Source organism: Toxotes jaculatrix, chromosome 7 (genome assembly GCF_017976425.1).
Source record: "Toxotes jaculatrix isolate fToxJac2 chromosome 7, fToxJac2.pri, whole genome shotgun sequence".
Classification (NCBI taxonomy): Eukaryota; Metazoa; Chordata; class Actinopteri; family Toxotidae; genus Toxotes; species Toxotes jaculatrix.
In genome coordinates, this window is record NC_054400.1 from 5,572,718 (window position 1) to 5,589,867 (window position 17,150).

Here is a 17,150-nt window from a genome sequence, read left to right on the forward strand (position 1 = left end):
GATCGTGTGTGTAGCTGTGAGGTATTTCTTTCTAATCACATGAACTACACAGGAAAATTCTGATGGTTCAAGAAAACAATCAGTGAAAACCCCACAGGTTAATTTTTTTTTTGCTCTGAGTCGGCGTGGCCTGCAGTTGGGTCTCAAGAGCTTGATGATGAATGAACTCTATAGAGGTTGGTGCACTACTGGATAGAGCTACTAAGCTCCAGACAGGGTCTTAAATGCCTTTAATAAGATGGGGACAAAGCCCTCTTTCTTCCTTGTTTAAAGAGATTGGGTTCCCACAGCCCGCCCCTCTGAGGCCCGACCACAGGGCGAAGTCTCACGGGCTGCAGCAGGTAGCTCATACACACACATGCACACTCCTTAGTACCACAAGTGCTCTGCAGAAGTACCTCAGCAGGAGCTCTGCAAAAGAACAACCAAAATTGCCATGTCTCCATTTATTTTCCACTGCTTTCAGTTCTAGCATATTTATTTCGCCTTAGGACTCAATGTGAGGCCAAATCCAACTTCTGCTTCATCCATTTTTATCAAAGGGAGGTGACGAGGCAGTTAAAAGGGCAGCAACTACATACACAACCATCAGTAATGGGGTCTCAGAAAGAAATCAAAACAACAAACCGTCACTTGGGACAAATCATCTTCCAATGTTTTCCCTCTTCTTAAATGTCCTCTGAAAACATGAGCTTAAAATAACATCTGCATTCGCTCTTTGGTTCCATCAGGAGCTCCCAGTTGTCGACTGACACCGAGTCCCAAAATGAGAGACATGCAACCAGAGGACTGAGTCTAATACACTAGAAGCATTCACTGATGTTAACATAGGACATATTTTACATGATTTTGTTTTTATATATATTTTATATGTGTAAGTGCTTTTCTAAGATCATATATATATATATCGCACAAGTTACATCTAATACCAACCAAATGTGTGCAATTAATTTTAAAAGATTTGTAGCTTGTGGTTGTTTGCTCTCCAGCTTTACAAATGGACCTTGGCAGCAGAGAAGCACAGCTTGATCAAACCCAGAGCCAAAGCAAACGAACGTCTGGCTGAATAATGCTCTGTAATCCAAAGATGTCACTGAGTGCTTGATCAAAATGTTCAAAGGTCTTCCATATCAGTGCACTTCTAATGGTGTTATCTCACTATAATGAAGGACCAGGCATGATTAAGGCATCATTAAGATGAAGTGTGGTGCGCATGGAAGGAAAAAAAATCTATCATGGAAAAAAGAGGAACTGTCAGAAGGTAAATGGGAAATATGTCGCTGGTTGGGCGACACTCACCCGTGGGCCCCTCTTCCCCGGCTTTCCTGGCAAACCTGGAAGTCCTTGAAGGCCCTAAAAGGAAAAGATAAAAGTCATAAATACAAAGGAGGAAATGAGAGCTGCTGCCTTTTGTCCTGTCATTTCGAGGAAGCCTTAAACAATCTCGAGCAGAAAATACAGTGTTCACAGTAAAGAAAAATCAGATGAAAGTCACTCAAGGTAGATTTTCAATCAATAAATACATCTTGAGGATTGTTTGTTTTTATTTGTGAAGAAGTGAAGTTAGCTGAAAGTTGCATAGCACTCGGTCAGTGAAATGCTGGCAGGCATTAGAATGTCTTGTTAGAGGCTGGAGCAGCCAATATTATTTCAGTGCAAAACCACTACAGTGCACAGACTGGAAGTCTGACTCATTGTACTGGCAGGGAGGTCGGCACTGACTCCAGCCACAGCCAATCACATTAATTATGGGCATCAGCTAGCTTTAAAACAATTTCATACATGGATTAGCAAAGCTCTAAAAAGGTCAAACCTAATGAGAGGTCAATCTGAGAAATCTGAGTTTGCTTGAGATGTTAAGATTGCTACTTATTTTCCCATGGCTCTCCAAGTTAAAAGAAAGAGGAAAAGGAAAATGGGCCTAGAAACAGCTCAAGGCAGTCCAGCTGAAATTGGGCTACTGTAATAATGTCAGATCTATAGAGCCCTTTTGTCTCACTCTGACAGGATCAATATCACACTCTTTCAGCCAGCCTACAAAAGGCTTCCTGCAACCTTAAGACTCTTTAGACTGCAACCATCAGGCTGTCCACACATGATAAGCAGTTTGAGCTGCAGTCGCTGCTGGGGCGGGCGCCGAAGTAGTGCTAGTTTATAAACAATAACTATTCATGACTTGAAGCTCTGGCTCTTTGACTTGAGATTATTGTGTCACAAATAACTATTCAAGTGGAATAAAAGCAAATAGTCTCTTATTTTCAGATCTGACTACTATTTTACCTCTTCATCGCCTCCTCTGTGTTTTTCCCGGCCAGCGACAAACAACATCAATTGTGATTCTCCTGCTTCATATTTTCTTTCAGAGACATTCCTGCTATTGTGTGCAGTTGAAACATATGCCTTCTTAAACAGTCCATGACCCCTTAATGTCAATCGCAGTAATCCCAGTAGAGGAGGATCAAAAATTCAACAATGTGCTTTTAATCATAAGTGAAATGAAACAAAAGACAATATGGTAAATGAATTTGTTCCTGACTCAACAATCTGTTCTGTTCAGACTAAAATATTACCCAGCAACACAATGGTGAAAGTCCTCAGGAAGGTAACCTTTACCACACACCAGGGATTGATTGGCGTTGGTTACTTCTCTCATAAAAATGGTCAGAGCGGCTTCGGGGACATGCAGAGCCGTGGTTTTCCTCACTGCCAGAGCAGGAAAGCTTTACTTAAAACATTCTTTTTGGTCAAACCTGACCTGATACAAGAGAGAGAGAAGTCCTTTAAACAATGGAAAATGTGGGTAACCATTTTGTGTTGAACAGAAGAACACTGCCTGACGGGACCACATGGTCAATATGAATGTCTCCAGTCGACACCGGTTGATAAATGTCAAGATAAAATACTCTGACAATGTTCATCGCTAACGCTTTGTTCTGAAGTTAGAAAGGTCAGTCTTACTCTGCAGTCTCAAGATGATCTAATAAGAATGATTGTTTAAACTTCTCTTCATTAGTAGATTTTAAAATCTAGCATGTCACTGAAGCTTATTGTGTGTTGTGCACAATAGTTTAGTAGATTTTGTGTTTGTTTTTTTGTTTTTTACAGAGATGCAAAATCTCAGACCATCAAATCCATCATGGGTCTAACACATGTAACAGTCAAGCACGTTATAGGTACAGTCAAATATTTCTCTATATATATTCAATTATGCATTTGATTTAATGTTGATTTAATGATTTCTACATGAAACTGTAAAGTCTTTATTTGAAGGAAAACAGAGACAATATTCCATTTCCTACAATTCCTGCACATCATGCCAACATTCCTACTGAGAAAGTCTGCTTGCTTGAAAAGGGAAAAATAAAACAGCTCTCAATAATGGGGCATTGTCTTTATATTGTACAGACCTTTATATTCTTACTCTCGATGGTTAATAGCTCACAAGCGCTTTATCCTTTTTTACCTTTGACCCTACTTTAAAAGTATCCATTCTCTGAGCAGTCGCACTCCCCTTCAGAGGAATCTAACACCTCAGCGCCAGGCCCTGCACTCAGACAAACACTAACTGCCAAAGGCCAGCTATGAACCTGACTATTTCAACCACTGCTGCTAAAAAGGAAATCGCACATTAATCAGCACCAATTTGAAACAGATAGAAAATCTTTCACACCACATACAAGCATTTGAAGCAAGGCAGAAAGCAAACTGAGGACAGGGAATGGAGCAATTCAGAAATTCCACTCATTAGCACATGGAACACTTCTACTGTCAAATCAGCAAACATTTGAGAGATGCAGCGCTTGGTGAATGCCAGAGTCACAAAACCACACAACCAAGGGACACGTCAGCATCCACGTCAGCAGCGGTTCTGAACATCAAAGAAAGGCAAACCAACATTTAACCAACAAGCTGTCAAACTTGTATATCATTGTGATCCAGAGATATATTAGGAAACTTGCCCCGAACATTGACAAACCACAGCCAAGAATTAAAAGATGCATCTGGTACATTTTAGTTGCTCTAATTCATAAGGCATTCATTCATAAAATAAACACTAAAACACAATACTATAAACAAATCATAAGATAAACAAATACTCCTGCAGTGCATGCACAAAGATGCACTCACCGTGGCTCAAAGACGTGATAAACGTGCTTTTATTCGTGCATGGGTTTCAGGGGCAGGTTTGTGTTGTGTTTGTTTAGAGCTCACACACTCACCGGCAGTCCTGGTTCTCCCTTTAGTCCAGGTGGTCCAGCCAGCAGTGAGAAGTGGGTTGGTTCCAGGTCAAATGTTTGGAAGCCATCTGTTGCAGCTGGAGTGACTGGAATAAGCGAGGTGGGTTTGACATCCTGCACACTGGTCACTTTTGGCTCAGGTTTCTTTGGAGCTACTGTGCTCAACTGCTTTTTATGGGGAAGGTAGGCGTTTGAAGGAGACCCCTGTGTGGAAGCAGCTGTGGTCTGGAGGTTTGGCTTCATCTCTGATGGTCTAGTGGAAGCAGGTAAATCCATACTATTCCCAGAAGGTTGCAGGGCATTAGTATCTCCTTGCTTTGTGTTCTTTCCAGCATGTAAAATTGGGTTTGGTGGTGTCACGCTGATCCTAAGAGATGTAGTAACTGTTTCAGTCGGAAATTTTAACGGACTTTCCAACCCTGGATGAACCGGTGGAGAAACAGACACAGCACCAGGTTTTGGAGAGCTCACAGTCTGATACGCAGATGTTTTGTTCTGCATCAGCAAGCGGTCAGTTGGAACAAGAATTGTAGTCCTGATGTTTTCCTCAGTCGAGGCCAGAGTAGTTCTCTGGCCCTTTTTGGAAAGCTCTGTCGATGACAGTGGAGTTATATGAGTGACAGTAATGTTTGGGTCTGTGGAAAATAGAGGTAGCAGGGGTGGAAACATGGGCCGATACGTGTCGGCTTCTCTGCAATGTTTTTTAATGTAATCACAATAGTTATGAGCTGCCTTAGCAGAAGGATAAATGTCAAACTGACAGATGGCACCTTCAAACGGTACCGAGTTGTGGTTCATTTTGCCCAGCAGGAAAGAGCCCTCTGGATCCAGAGCCTCCTCTTTTTTAGAATGCAAATCTGTGTGCATGCTTCTCTTTCCACAAGACGTGTGTAAGAACACCTGAGGGCCTTGGACATCCAAGGCCAGACTATGCCACCGGCCATCGTGGACATCGTAGTCGAAACTCACAGAGCTCCTCGGCCCCACGTGTACCACAACCTTCCCCGGAACAAACTGCACTGCGAGCTGCACTTTCCGTTTCTTAGACAGAACTGAGAAAAGAAAAGCGCTGTTGATGCGATGAACAGACAAGCTGAGGATCAGGGAGAGATTGGTGGAGCTGTAGTTAGCCGGGATGACAGTGCGCAGAGGCACCTGGATACGTGCCCTCGGTGTGAGGATAATTCCAGACTTGAAGGGGATGATGCCATTAGGGATGGTTCGAGTACCTGAAGATGATGACCCACCTGCCCTTCGTCCAGAAAGCCCGAGCTGCTGCAGAACATCCACATCTTCATAAAAACAAAAGAGAGTTAAGTTAGTGACTCTTAAATCTGTAGATCTTAAGCATCTAGAGATACTGAACAAGATACAACATCATGATTTCTAAACACAATAGAACAAGTATGTGACATTCTCCTTTCCATATATCTGCTAAAAGTAATAACCTTAACTCTTTGGTAAAGGCACAGGCTACAAAACTCTTTACAGAAGGACATAAAAGGAGAACTATTACAACGAGTTAATGTGAAAATTAAAAAGGATAAAGGAAAGGTTAATTGTATTAAACATTTCACTTTATATTTGCACTTAATAAGCTATTTAAAAGATAGCATATTAATTTGTGCAAGTCTCCTATTAACAATCCCCCACTCAAGAGCGCTGATCTGCATCAAAGTATTAAACAAAAGTGCAGCAGTGTAAGTGATAATTTAATATGTTGTGATGCCAAGCAGGGAGTTCACAAGTTTAAAGTTAGACTAATGGAAATGTTGCAGCAAAAGCAATATTAAAAAGGAAGCATAAAATTTCCAGCAGGGCCACACATCAACATCCAGTTCTGGAGATTGCCGCAAATTGTGTGATCGTTACATCAGTCTTAATTAGAACAATCTTGGGAAACAGAGACTGAACGGGTCCCTGGAGAGGACAGCGTTTGGGTTTTAAGAGGTATACTAGTGCAGAGACAGAAAAGTCATCTCACTTTATCTGGTAATGTCTGCTGATTAAAGATGATCACTCTGACAGGGGCCCGAGCTCATGAAAACATACTGCAGTATTTTCTGTAGGTTTTAATTGCTACTTGCATCTCATGGGAGGAAAATGTGGGTAATCTTTACACATTACAGTGTTGTATGTACTGTATACTGCTCCTAATTGGATCCACACCTTTGTTGAGTTAATTAAATCCATATTTCACTGCAGCAAGAAGCTTTTATTCCTGGAGTATTCCTTACAATAAATGCATGTTCTTGAGCAACTGTGACCACCCATTACAGCACGCACTGAGAAAGGATAACTTTAAAAATAATTATTCTCCAAGTTGTGTTACTGAGTTGACACTATGTAGTACTTCATAAAAAATAATGGTCAAATAAGAGGAAAAAAATTTTAACCTCCAAATCACCTCACAAATCCAGAAAATGATGCACTTAGTGACCTCCAAACCAAACCTGATGCTCCCAAACCGAGAACCACTGAAACAATTGCATCAAGGTTATTTAAATCTAGATATTACTTTCACAAGCATAACATTCAGCGCTTTTAGAAAGTCAAATGTGTTTTTGGTTCCAACATCAAAACACATTGGAAACGTTCCCTTTATCATACTATTGTCTATTGTTTGGCTCTGGAACAAGTCATCAGTAATGTCAAACAAAGGCTTTTTGTTTAGTTCAGCAAGGTTGGAAAATAAAGAATTGACCACCCCCAGCCAATCAGCATATCCTGAATACAGTACGTTAATCCTCTGAGTACGTGAAATGTAGAATCTAAAAAGCTTATATATGGATCTCAAATATCCATTCTTTTCCAGACTAATGCAAAACAAATGTGGGCAATACCGAAATAAACAGCTAAACGATGAATTGCGGCTCAGCAGAGGATGCACAAGCGTAGACACTGTGCACGTTAGGAGGGAAACCCTGCTCACTGTGTGCAGGCAGTGGGAGGTCAGCGTGACAACAAAGAAAAGAAACATAAAACAGGAACTGATACAAGAAAAAAGACTTTCTTCAATTAAGTTACCCATACTGATTTGAAATGTTAATATGGTATGAGGAAAGCAAAACTGTTCTTTTACTTTGTGATTTGTGATCTACTTTCACGGCTTTCCCTGCATACCTAAATCTAAGCGGATCGACAGGCCGCCTAAGGCTTTTTGTGACCTCCTGATGAGCTGGGAAAAAAAAACCCTGAAAACTGAGTATGAAACATCCAGGAGACAAAGCACTTCTAAAGAGCAAGTGTAGAAAACAACACAATTTTTCTCAGACAGCTGGCACGTGCATAGTCAAATGCATTTCCGTTATTAGTATGCTGCCAGTGCACACTCAAGATTTCCTGCAGCTGCTCCACACTAAAAGTCTTCTGGTGGAGACAAAGAATAGAAATAGACAGAGACTTTAACAGTTAATTTGTTCATTCAGGAAAAGGTCTGCCGTTAAGTAAAACGACTGGCTCTTAACATTTAACACTACTAGATAAATCATAACCTAGATTTCAAGAACTCGGCATCCAAAGATGTGATTGGGTTACACTGTTTCTCAAGAAACAGGGAGTATTTCTTTTGGCCTCTTACTCATCACATTAATGCATCTACTGACTATTAGGTCTGAAAAGAGCTGAAACTCAGGAAAAACTTTTCTCATTCTACATTAAAACAGATGATTTTTTTTTTCTCAAAAGGTCTGAGTAAGCTATGGAACATCATAATTCTTTATACCAAGGGGTGCATTCCCAGAGTATATGCCTTTGCCTTATTATATATGAATTATTTACTATGATCATCATTATTCAAGCAGTTTGCTTTGTGCCTGGATGGCCTCCGAGAGGTGGAGGGTCAACCAGTAACCCCAGGGCTGCTGGTTTAATTCCTGGCACTGACAGGTGAGCCATCATCTGGAAGATAGCTGGTATTACAGCTACAGTGACACACTGAGCCCCCAAACCTGCTCCAGAGATGCTGCACAGTGCCTGATCTTGATCTGGCCCTAAGCCTTCTGAGGAAATGCGTAGACTGTTAATGTACGGTGACTGTGCAAAAATATATATGTAAAGGTCTGTAATTGTCACAAGTTTCCTTCTGGTCTCACTAGTATCTGAGAGTTTGCAAATTAACACATTCATATGTATAAAAATTAAGTCTCTAGATACTCAGCAGTCATCATATCAACTGGCAAAAGCAGAGTTACAGAGTAATTGCCAGAAACAGTTATCACAGAGTGATTGGAAACTGGGAAGAGCTCTGACTGAACAAGATCTGGCAGATTTTGATTGACAGCAAGAAGTTGTGTAGCAGAAAGCTAACTGCATCAGACATCAAGGCACAGCTGAGTGAGCAGGGAAAACACAGGGAAGCAGGGCTGATGGGTCATCTTGGAAACCTTCAGTGCGATATTAGACAAGGGTATGAGGTTTGCTTAGGCTGAGAGACATGAGATCTGAAATTCTGCAGCTTGGAAAAGGTTTGTAGGTTCACCAGGTTGTATCCAATTAAAATAAAAAACCCTTCCCAACAAAACAAATGTCTGAAAACCTTCGGAATGCACGTTACAAAACAGACCTATTCTTTTTACCAATGTAGGTATACACAATGAGTGCAGCGCTTTTAGCAAAATTGCTAAGACATCAGGCTTTCAAAATGCTTCTTCTGAAAATATAGGACATGGTGAAAGGAGAATGTGATGCTCTAATTCCACCATCCACAAAATTTCTCAGAAAACAATGCCATGAATGAGGAGCTATATTCCGAAGGACATCTGCAGTTTCCTACTAATCCACTTCAAGTGTTCAGCACACAACAACCACTTCAGTGGAGAAAGGCGGAAAAGAGCAGCCCATATCCAACAAAGACTTAATATGCTTTCCAGGGACGAGTAAACGTACCGAATGAGAGTTTTTGGCCTTGACAGATCAAAGAGTGATGCTGATGGAGGTACACCTGACCATGCTGAGGGAAGTGTAGATGCCAGTCATAGATAATCCCTGGATAACTTGCACAAACATGTGCACAAGGGGCCCATGTCAAGGTAATGTATTAAGACTTTTCTCACTGATGCTGTGTTCCACTGCTATGTAACTGAATTTACTCATAATGTTACCAAGTTTAGGATCTGAGTAGTCTCACTGTGGTGTAGTGCATAGGCGACACCTGAAAGTGTCCCTGTAACCTTCAGTAAATCCGAAATTGATTTTAATTTCCTCTCTCCCACAGTGCAATGCTACCAGTTCAACTTACTCCCACCATTGTCCCAAACTTACTTACCTTGTGCTTGTGCAAGCCTTAGAGAGCAGGTGCAAGAGAGTATAGTCCAAAGAATCAGAACTCTCCTAAAGAGAAAGAAAACAGTTCAGAAAAATTCTGGTCAACAGTCAATGTACAGATGATCTTAGAGATTATTTAATCACTGTTCATTAATCTTTCCAATATGGTTTCATTAATGTTTATTCTCTGAGTTTTAACCTTTTATCCTTAATTTTCTTACTTAGTCTGATCAGCAGCAACAAAAAAAATCATTCATTCATTTATTCAAATCTTCAGCATGACATGAAACAAGGGAAAGATAACAGTTTCAGCTCCTAATTAATCCCTGACTGATCTAATTAAAAGTTGTAATATCGATTCAGAAGTTGCAGAACTCGCGTATTAAAACTCTTTGCCATAAACTCTGAACTTCCACCTGCAACATGATGTGATCAGACCTGATGCAGAACGAGTGAAAGCAGCAGCAGCAGCAGCAGCTCTGCACAGTTCAGAGAGTCTAACATCTGTTTCAACACAACAGGCTTTGTCTTATCGTGCTGCCTGACCAGATAAGCTCCTGCTCAGCAGGGTTAGGTGAGTGCTCCCACTGGACCACCTCTGACAACCCTACACCACACTGCATCACTTTAAAACCTATAATTTGAAGTGAAGAATATAGACAGTAGTAACCAGGTTCATACATCAATGCTGCATTTTACTGCACATCTGAACTTTCCAGTAACTGAGACAAGCCACTTTGATTATAGCTTGTGCTATGCACTTTCTGAGTGCAGGTATCAAAAGGATTTCATGGATCTGAAAGGTGTGGAATTTTCTCAACCCGCAAAAGACCATGTAATCCTTCAACTGGCATTAGATCAGCTCCATTTTCACATGGCAACAGTGACATTTATCACCTCACATCAGGCAACGCACAGCTAATTTTCCACCTCTGATTCCTCAGTGATATTTATATCTCAAGACAAGTGATAACGGCAGTGTCAACCGCTAACATGCCAAGCTGATATGGCTCTAAAGGTGTTAGATTATCTTTGAAGAGTGTGAATTTGTGTTACCGCACCGATCGTGTTGGTTTTTTACACTCCTGTAGCAATGATTTTTTTGTATGCAGTACATAAAACTGGATGCTTGTTGAGCAAGTGATGTTTGAAGTGGTACAGGCACAGTGACAAGTGCCGTAATGATGGCAGTGAGAGGAAATCTTTTACATTTGTGGTTCTGCAGAGAGCCACAGAAAACCACTGGTCAACCACTGGCACACTGACTGCCAGCTGAAGCTCTTAAAAAGTTTTCCTCCCTCTGCCTTATGTCCCGCTGCTCTCACACTACACTGTCATTAGAAGCAGAAACACAAAAAAAAAAAAAAGAGGGGGGGTTCAGTTCGTTACCAAATCTCTTATGTGTCCAGTCGGGTTAAATGATGCAACATTTTTATTGTTATTTCCCCTCCCATTGGGACAGCCAGCCAACCAGCTGAGTGAGATGCACTACAGGGAGGAGAGGGAAGGAGGAGAGAGGAGGAGAAGTAGAAGGCTATCTCCTCCTCTCATACATCTCCCTCAAATCAGTCCCAGATCGTCTGGCAGCTCATTCTGATACAAGCTGCAAAGACACGGCCTCAAGAACAGTACAGCAGACTACACTGGCTTCCACTGAACTGTGTGAAAAGCAGAGAAAATTGTTTCCATAAGTTAACCTGCAACCCATTAAAGTGTACCACCTGTTCCAGTTTACAACAAAATATTTCAAGTATTAACTCTGAAATTTTTTGAAAGTTTTTTCTAACTCATTGTGGAAAATATTACAACTTTATATAAACGCCACCAGCAACTAAACACGAATATCTTTGTCAACATGAACATGACACGCTTATGTGGACGCAGGTGGTGTTCAGGAGCACATGAGTGACTTCCTGTTGTACCTGACAACCCACAGAAAGAGAGAGAGATAGAGGCTTCTTAATCTGGACTTTAAAAATGCATCGACTCACCCCCCGACTCCAGTGGTTTTGAGTTTGGAGTGCGGGGCATTGTCCGGCTCCATAGCGGTTACTTCATTCTTTCTTGGGAGTTTTTACTACAGTCCAGACGAGACAGATAAACTTTTTCCATTCCAGGTGTTCCTTGAGTGGCCGAGCGAGAAGTGAACGTGCCAAGCAAACAAAAACAAAAACAAAACAAGTCTAAAACTGTGGAATTAACCAACAGTGAAAACGCTGCTCTATGTCATTGTCCCTTTTAATCCTTGTAGTGTCCTCTTAGAAGATGACAGCAATTTAAAGAAAAGAAAAAAAAGACGCTCCGGAGAGCTCCACCTGTGCGCTTCCTCTGTTTTTCCGTCTTCCTTTTCGCGCGTTTTGCAAAGTACAATGAATGTCAAGTCAAATCTAGTCCAGCTTTCCCGGGAAACAGATTCAGGACAAGATGAGGACCGCCGCTGTGCGTGTGTGTGTGAATGTGTGTGTCGACTTCCCAAAATGAAAGTTTATTGTGGACCGAGGGAAATCTTGAGAACCGGGGAGGGGGAACACCTCCCTCTGTCGCCCTCAGCTGACATCGAGGGAAACAAAACTGTAGCCACGACCGAGCAGCTCCCTCAGCTGAAGGTGTGTCTTTTCAGAAAGCAGGGTCCTCTCAGACTGTACGTGTAATCCGTTGTGTGTGTGCGTGTGTTAGTGGTCAGTCAGTGGCAGAAATGCTGCAGGTTTTATGTGCCCTTATAAATGACTGAACACATCCATGTGGTAGGCACAAGCTGTTTGTTGTAATCGGAGCATTTTCACGGCCACACACAGGATTTAAGAAACACTGAAGCGATGAGTCCAGCCCCCCTTAGCCACCCCCCACACCCCTGCAGGAAACATAAAAAAAAAAAAAAAAAAAAAAAAAACTCTGCAAATTTTACTATTATTTTGAAAAACGTTTCACATTTTATTACTTATGTTTTTTTTTTTTTGTTGTTGTTTTTTTTTACAAAAATAAAATAATAAAATTAGGGCTGGCTGAATTTAGTTTAGCTGCTTCGGTTTCAGAGTTCTGGTATCCTGTAGGCTGGCTCAGAGTCACTCTGTCTTAGCTTAGTGGGACACTTTTACACACACACATTTACAGCAAAGTTTATAAATGTACACGGCCCCTGTGAAAATAAACCAATAATGAAATAAATAAACTTACAAATTTGAAAAGAAAACATGGACAAGAAATCCAAGAGCTGCTGTTTGAATATCTACAGCAGCTGAGCAAAATTTAGCTGCTGATGAAGTGATATGGTTGAAAGCTCCAACAACAAGCGTGTAAATGGACCTTAAGCTGAGACTGTTTGGTCAAATTAGTCTGCGCTCTTTTGTGGATAAACTATGTCTTGGCAACACTGTTTCTAAATTTCCACAGGCATATCTTTAACATTTATATGTAAGCTAGACTCAACCAGTCGATTAATTGGTCAGGCTCAAATAAAAACTCAGGTCACAAAAGCATAAAATTGTTGGAGTCAACAATATGTTGGAACCAATAACACAAGATGTGACCTTGGGATCCAGAGAATTTTTCTTCCTTGCATAATCAGTATAGGTGAAGCCAATGACCTGGCTCCTCTTGAAATATATTTCATTTGCTGTTCAAGGGGTGGTAGAAGTTTTACGGTATAATCTGTTTGACAGATGAAAATTCTTACTCCTGATGTTTGTCCTTCACAACTGCTCTGTCTGTGTCAAGTTCCACCAAACTACAGACGGTAAAATGAACATATTTTGGGCTATAACAAATGACCAATTAATGTCATCAAGTGAAATTTAAACCAACAGACCAGCTTTTTTTGTGTGTGTGACAGCTTTCCTTCATCTCCTGCTTCACCAACATCCACTTCCGTTCTCACCAGAGTAGCAGGGATCTTGGTTGGAGTGCTGCACTGGTTCCAGTGTGTATATCTGTGTGTGTGTGTGTGTGCGTGTCTGCGCTGTCGTGTGCTGTGAAATTCCTCTGCCAAAGAAAGTCCTCATTGACCCGCCTTCAGCAAACACGCTATGACAGTGTCCAGGGGAGACCCAACAGAGCACCGATTCAGCTGCCTGCAACTGGATCCCTCCTGCTCACACAGAGCCCCCTCACAGTTCGTCCTCTCAGGGCCAGGAAGGAAGGGAGCTCACCACTTTGAAAGAGAACTTCCCATGTACCTGTCTGAGCTACGTCGGATGTGAGCTTTTGTTACCACAAGTTTCAGTTCTCAGACAAGAAGGGCAATGTCCTCACGGCCTGTGGAAGAGGGCAGAGGAAGATCTCCAATCTGGGGTGTACAGTTTCATGGGGTTTGTAATGACTATTGTAGCAGCCTATGGAAGTGGTTTTCAGACCGCGGCCCAGGAACTGCCAAGTGTTCTTGAAGACATGCCAGGGAAGGCCGAGTAAGAACAGGAATAGTTTAAAGGGACAGTTCAACATTTAGAGAAATAGTCTTATTTGCTTTCTTGCCAAGAGTTAGATGAGAATATTGATACCGCTTTCATGACAGTATGCTAAACATGAAGTTACAGCCAGCAGCTGATTAGTTTAGCTTAGCATGAGGGCTGTAAACAAAGGGAAACAGGTAGCCTGGCTCTGTCCAAAGGCAACCAAGCCCATTCATTCTTCCTGAGGATGTGTGTCTTTTAATAAATATCTCTGAAATAGGAGTAAATAGGGAATTTGTTGGGGACTATTTTGGGCTGTGGATTAATACACATTTAGTGTGTTAGTAAGTGTTTACAGCACCAGGCCATGGTGTATAAGAACTGAGTCAAAATAAACTACAGAGCCCATATTCATGGTAAGGAAGGAACATGTCACCTGGCACAAAGGTGTGGCTTAGTAATGTGCTTTTAATAGTTCTGGGACAACACTGGAGCTCTATGACAGTGAAATAAGCTTTATCAGGCTCTTGCTACACAGACACTTGGGTCTATTCAGGGCATTTGCCGACAATAAGAAAAATATAGAAAGCACTTAAACTTTAATGCACAATGATTTAAGAGAGGGGGCGAGTAATAGCTGTCAGCATCCATCCTATCCCATTCAATGTAGGCTGTAGAAGGTTATGTAATTGTTATGTAAAGTCTTCCCAGATTTGGTTTCTTAGGAAGCATGGGGCTTTTGTGGTCTGATACCTATGCTGGTGGTCCTGGACATGTAAAAGCCTGAGAGCCCATCTCATATTGGCCTTTGGGACACAGTGTCTGAAGGCAAGAGCACCGCAGTTTTATCACAAATTTCCTACCTGACAGCGGTTCAACAAACACCTCCTTCCAATCTAAGCAAAGACCTTCCATTCTGTTTTGAGGCCAAGAGCGTTTTTCATGGAAACCATGAATGAGCTCTGGTGGAAAGAGAAGTTAAACAAAGTAGATTTTTTTTTTAACTGATCCGGAGGCAAATTTCTCTATTAGTGTTTTATGAGTTGATTTTCTTCCACTCATCACATATGACTGCCATCCTAGACCTCATCTATAACCATTGGCAGGTGTGGATAGGCGCTGTGACTGTTTTTACTCCAGACCAGTGGTGGGTAATAGAAGTCAGCTGGCCTGTATACCCCAACATTACAGTGGATATTAGAAGTTCAGCGTCTGCAGGAAATTGGAGGATTTTCCTGCAGACAGACAGTGTCAATGTAACTAGCATCTCTATACCATATCCATATGGAACATCTTTAGTTTATAGAGAAGCCACACAATTTATGATCAACGTTTGATTGTACACGGTCCAAGAAATAAGGTGATTTTTTTTTCCCCCATTGACTGTGGCTGTAATTTCTGAGATTAGTAAAAACATCAAAAGACCTGAAGGGATTAAGACCATGTTAGGTTATCCCTCTCCCCTTTCTATTTTTACAACAGCCCTCAAAATATGAACTTATAAAATAGCATTTGTATCCTTTCATGTAATGCTCTAGTGATGGAAACTCCTGTCTGATAAACACAGGGTCTTTTGTTTTACTTCCATGTCTTGGGGAATTGGGGCCAGCTGACTGCGGCAACCTCTGTCCAGGCGCAGCTGGATTCAATAAGAGCATGCCCTGCTGCTCTGTTTACCCATTCCATACATACAACAGGAAATTTAGAGAAAAGTTCTATTCATTCATGTTTAGTAAGACTAAATTTAGAGTGATGTAATAGTATCTCTCTTTTTCTAATATGTTGCCACCATGGGACGAAGAAATGTTGCTTCTAATTAAAAGGATGTTTGGAATAGGTTATATAACAGTTCTGAATCTCAGTGGATTAACCATGAACTCAAATGAACAAATAAATTAGAGCTGAAACAATAGTTGACTGAATGGCCACAATTTTGATTGTTTGAACGTTAATTGTTTTGTGATTTTTCAAGCACGTGACAAAGATTCACTGGTTCTAGGTTCTCAAATGTGCTGCTTTTCTTTGTTTTCTCTTGTCTGAAACTAAATTTATTTGGGATTTGTTCATTTGGGTAAAACAACCAATTTTAACATATCAGCTTTGGGGCTCCGCAATCTGGGAAAATGTGAGACCAAAAATTAATCAGTGATTTAGGGAAATCATCAAAAGACCCATCAATTATAAAAATACCATCAAAATACAATATAGACAAACGTTTAAAATGTTTAAAAGTAGCACTTGTCACGTTGTCACTGCTGCTTCAACAGTCAAATATTTACTAAATAGACAAAACAGAAACGTAAAGTTAGCAACTAACATTAACATAGTGCAGAATTTCTCAGCTAAAGAGTCAGATCTTTCCCTCAGGAGTTGGTTGAGTCGAAAACAGAGCTAAAAAGAAAGTTAATGTTGGACGTAGATCAGTTAAGTGGCCCGAAACACGACTCCAAAAAAGAAAAATTTACATAGGTTAAAAGATTTAAAAGAAAAATTTATATCTATCTATTTATATGATCTGCTATCAGGTCAGATTCTGCCTTAGAAACTGAACCTTTTTGGCAGAAACCTGGAAGATGGTGCTGCTTTTCCAGTGCAAGAGATAAACATTCAAAGAATTGTTCAAGGTCTTGTCCATACAAATAATAAGTGAAATGAAATATCCGGGGTCAAGCTGTGTGTTAAGTAAATGTATTTGATGTTTTTTTTGTGGCCACAGGTCTGTTACATCCATCAGTGATCTGAGACACCATGTTATCCTGCAGCGTTTTACACATTTCCTGCATAAGACATCTTTACAACTTATTTAGAGCACAGAGCACAATATTGCAGTGATGTGGTAAACCAAGATTCTCATTTCTTTCCTTACTTCTCAATAAAATGGTAATAATAATAATCTGAAAAGCAAAAGCGCCTGAACACAAAGTCTAAATCTTTCTGAAGGCCACATTAGATGTGGTAATTATTGCCAATTCCTTACCCCGCGGAGCTGCAGAAAGACAGACGCTGCTGCCAAGTCAGAGGCATTGTTGTGGTGACATTTGAGTGGAGGATCAAACCGCTGATGAATAATCCATATTGAAAAGCTGCTCTTTCTGCCAAATGTCAAACAGCAGCAGGAGCTGTTGTTCAAGGAGCCGATTCTAAAACTTTTCTTTCACCATCATGAAAATGTTGTGTCACATTGTGCAGTGAACGTGGCAGTGGAGAGCGCTCTGAACATCAAGTTGTTTATAATCTGCAGATTTTAAGGACAGTAGTGTTA

The 17,150-nt window shown here is 40.9% G+C and overlaps 1 protein-coding gene across 1 annotated transcript in view; it reads right to left on the reverse strand.

Moving 5' to 3' along the window:
- col27a1b (collagen, type XXVII, alpha 1b) overlaps positions 1 to 11,576 on the reverse strand; it is an 82,717-nt gene extending 71,141 nt beyond the window's left edge. The window contains exons 1-4 of the mRNA XM_041042738.1: positions 11,495 to 11,576; positions 9,505 to 9,569; positions 4,221 to 5,530; positions 1,300 to 1,353 (exon numbers count right to left, since the gene is read on the reverse strand). Of these exons, the coding sequence (XP_040898672.1) occupies positions 1,300 to 1,353; positions 4,221 to 5,530; positions 9,505 to 9,569; positions 11,495 to 11,547 (1,482 nt within the window). The 5' untranslated portion in view covers positions 11,548 to 11,576. The remainder of the gene's footprint in view (positions 1 to 1,299; positions 1,354 to 4,220; positions 5,531 to 9,504; positions 9,570 to 11,494) is intronic.
- Positions 11,577 to 17,150: the final 5,574 nt, after the last annotated feature.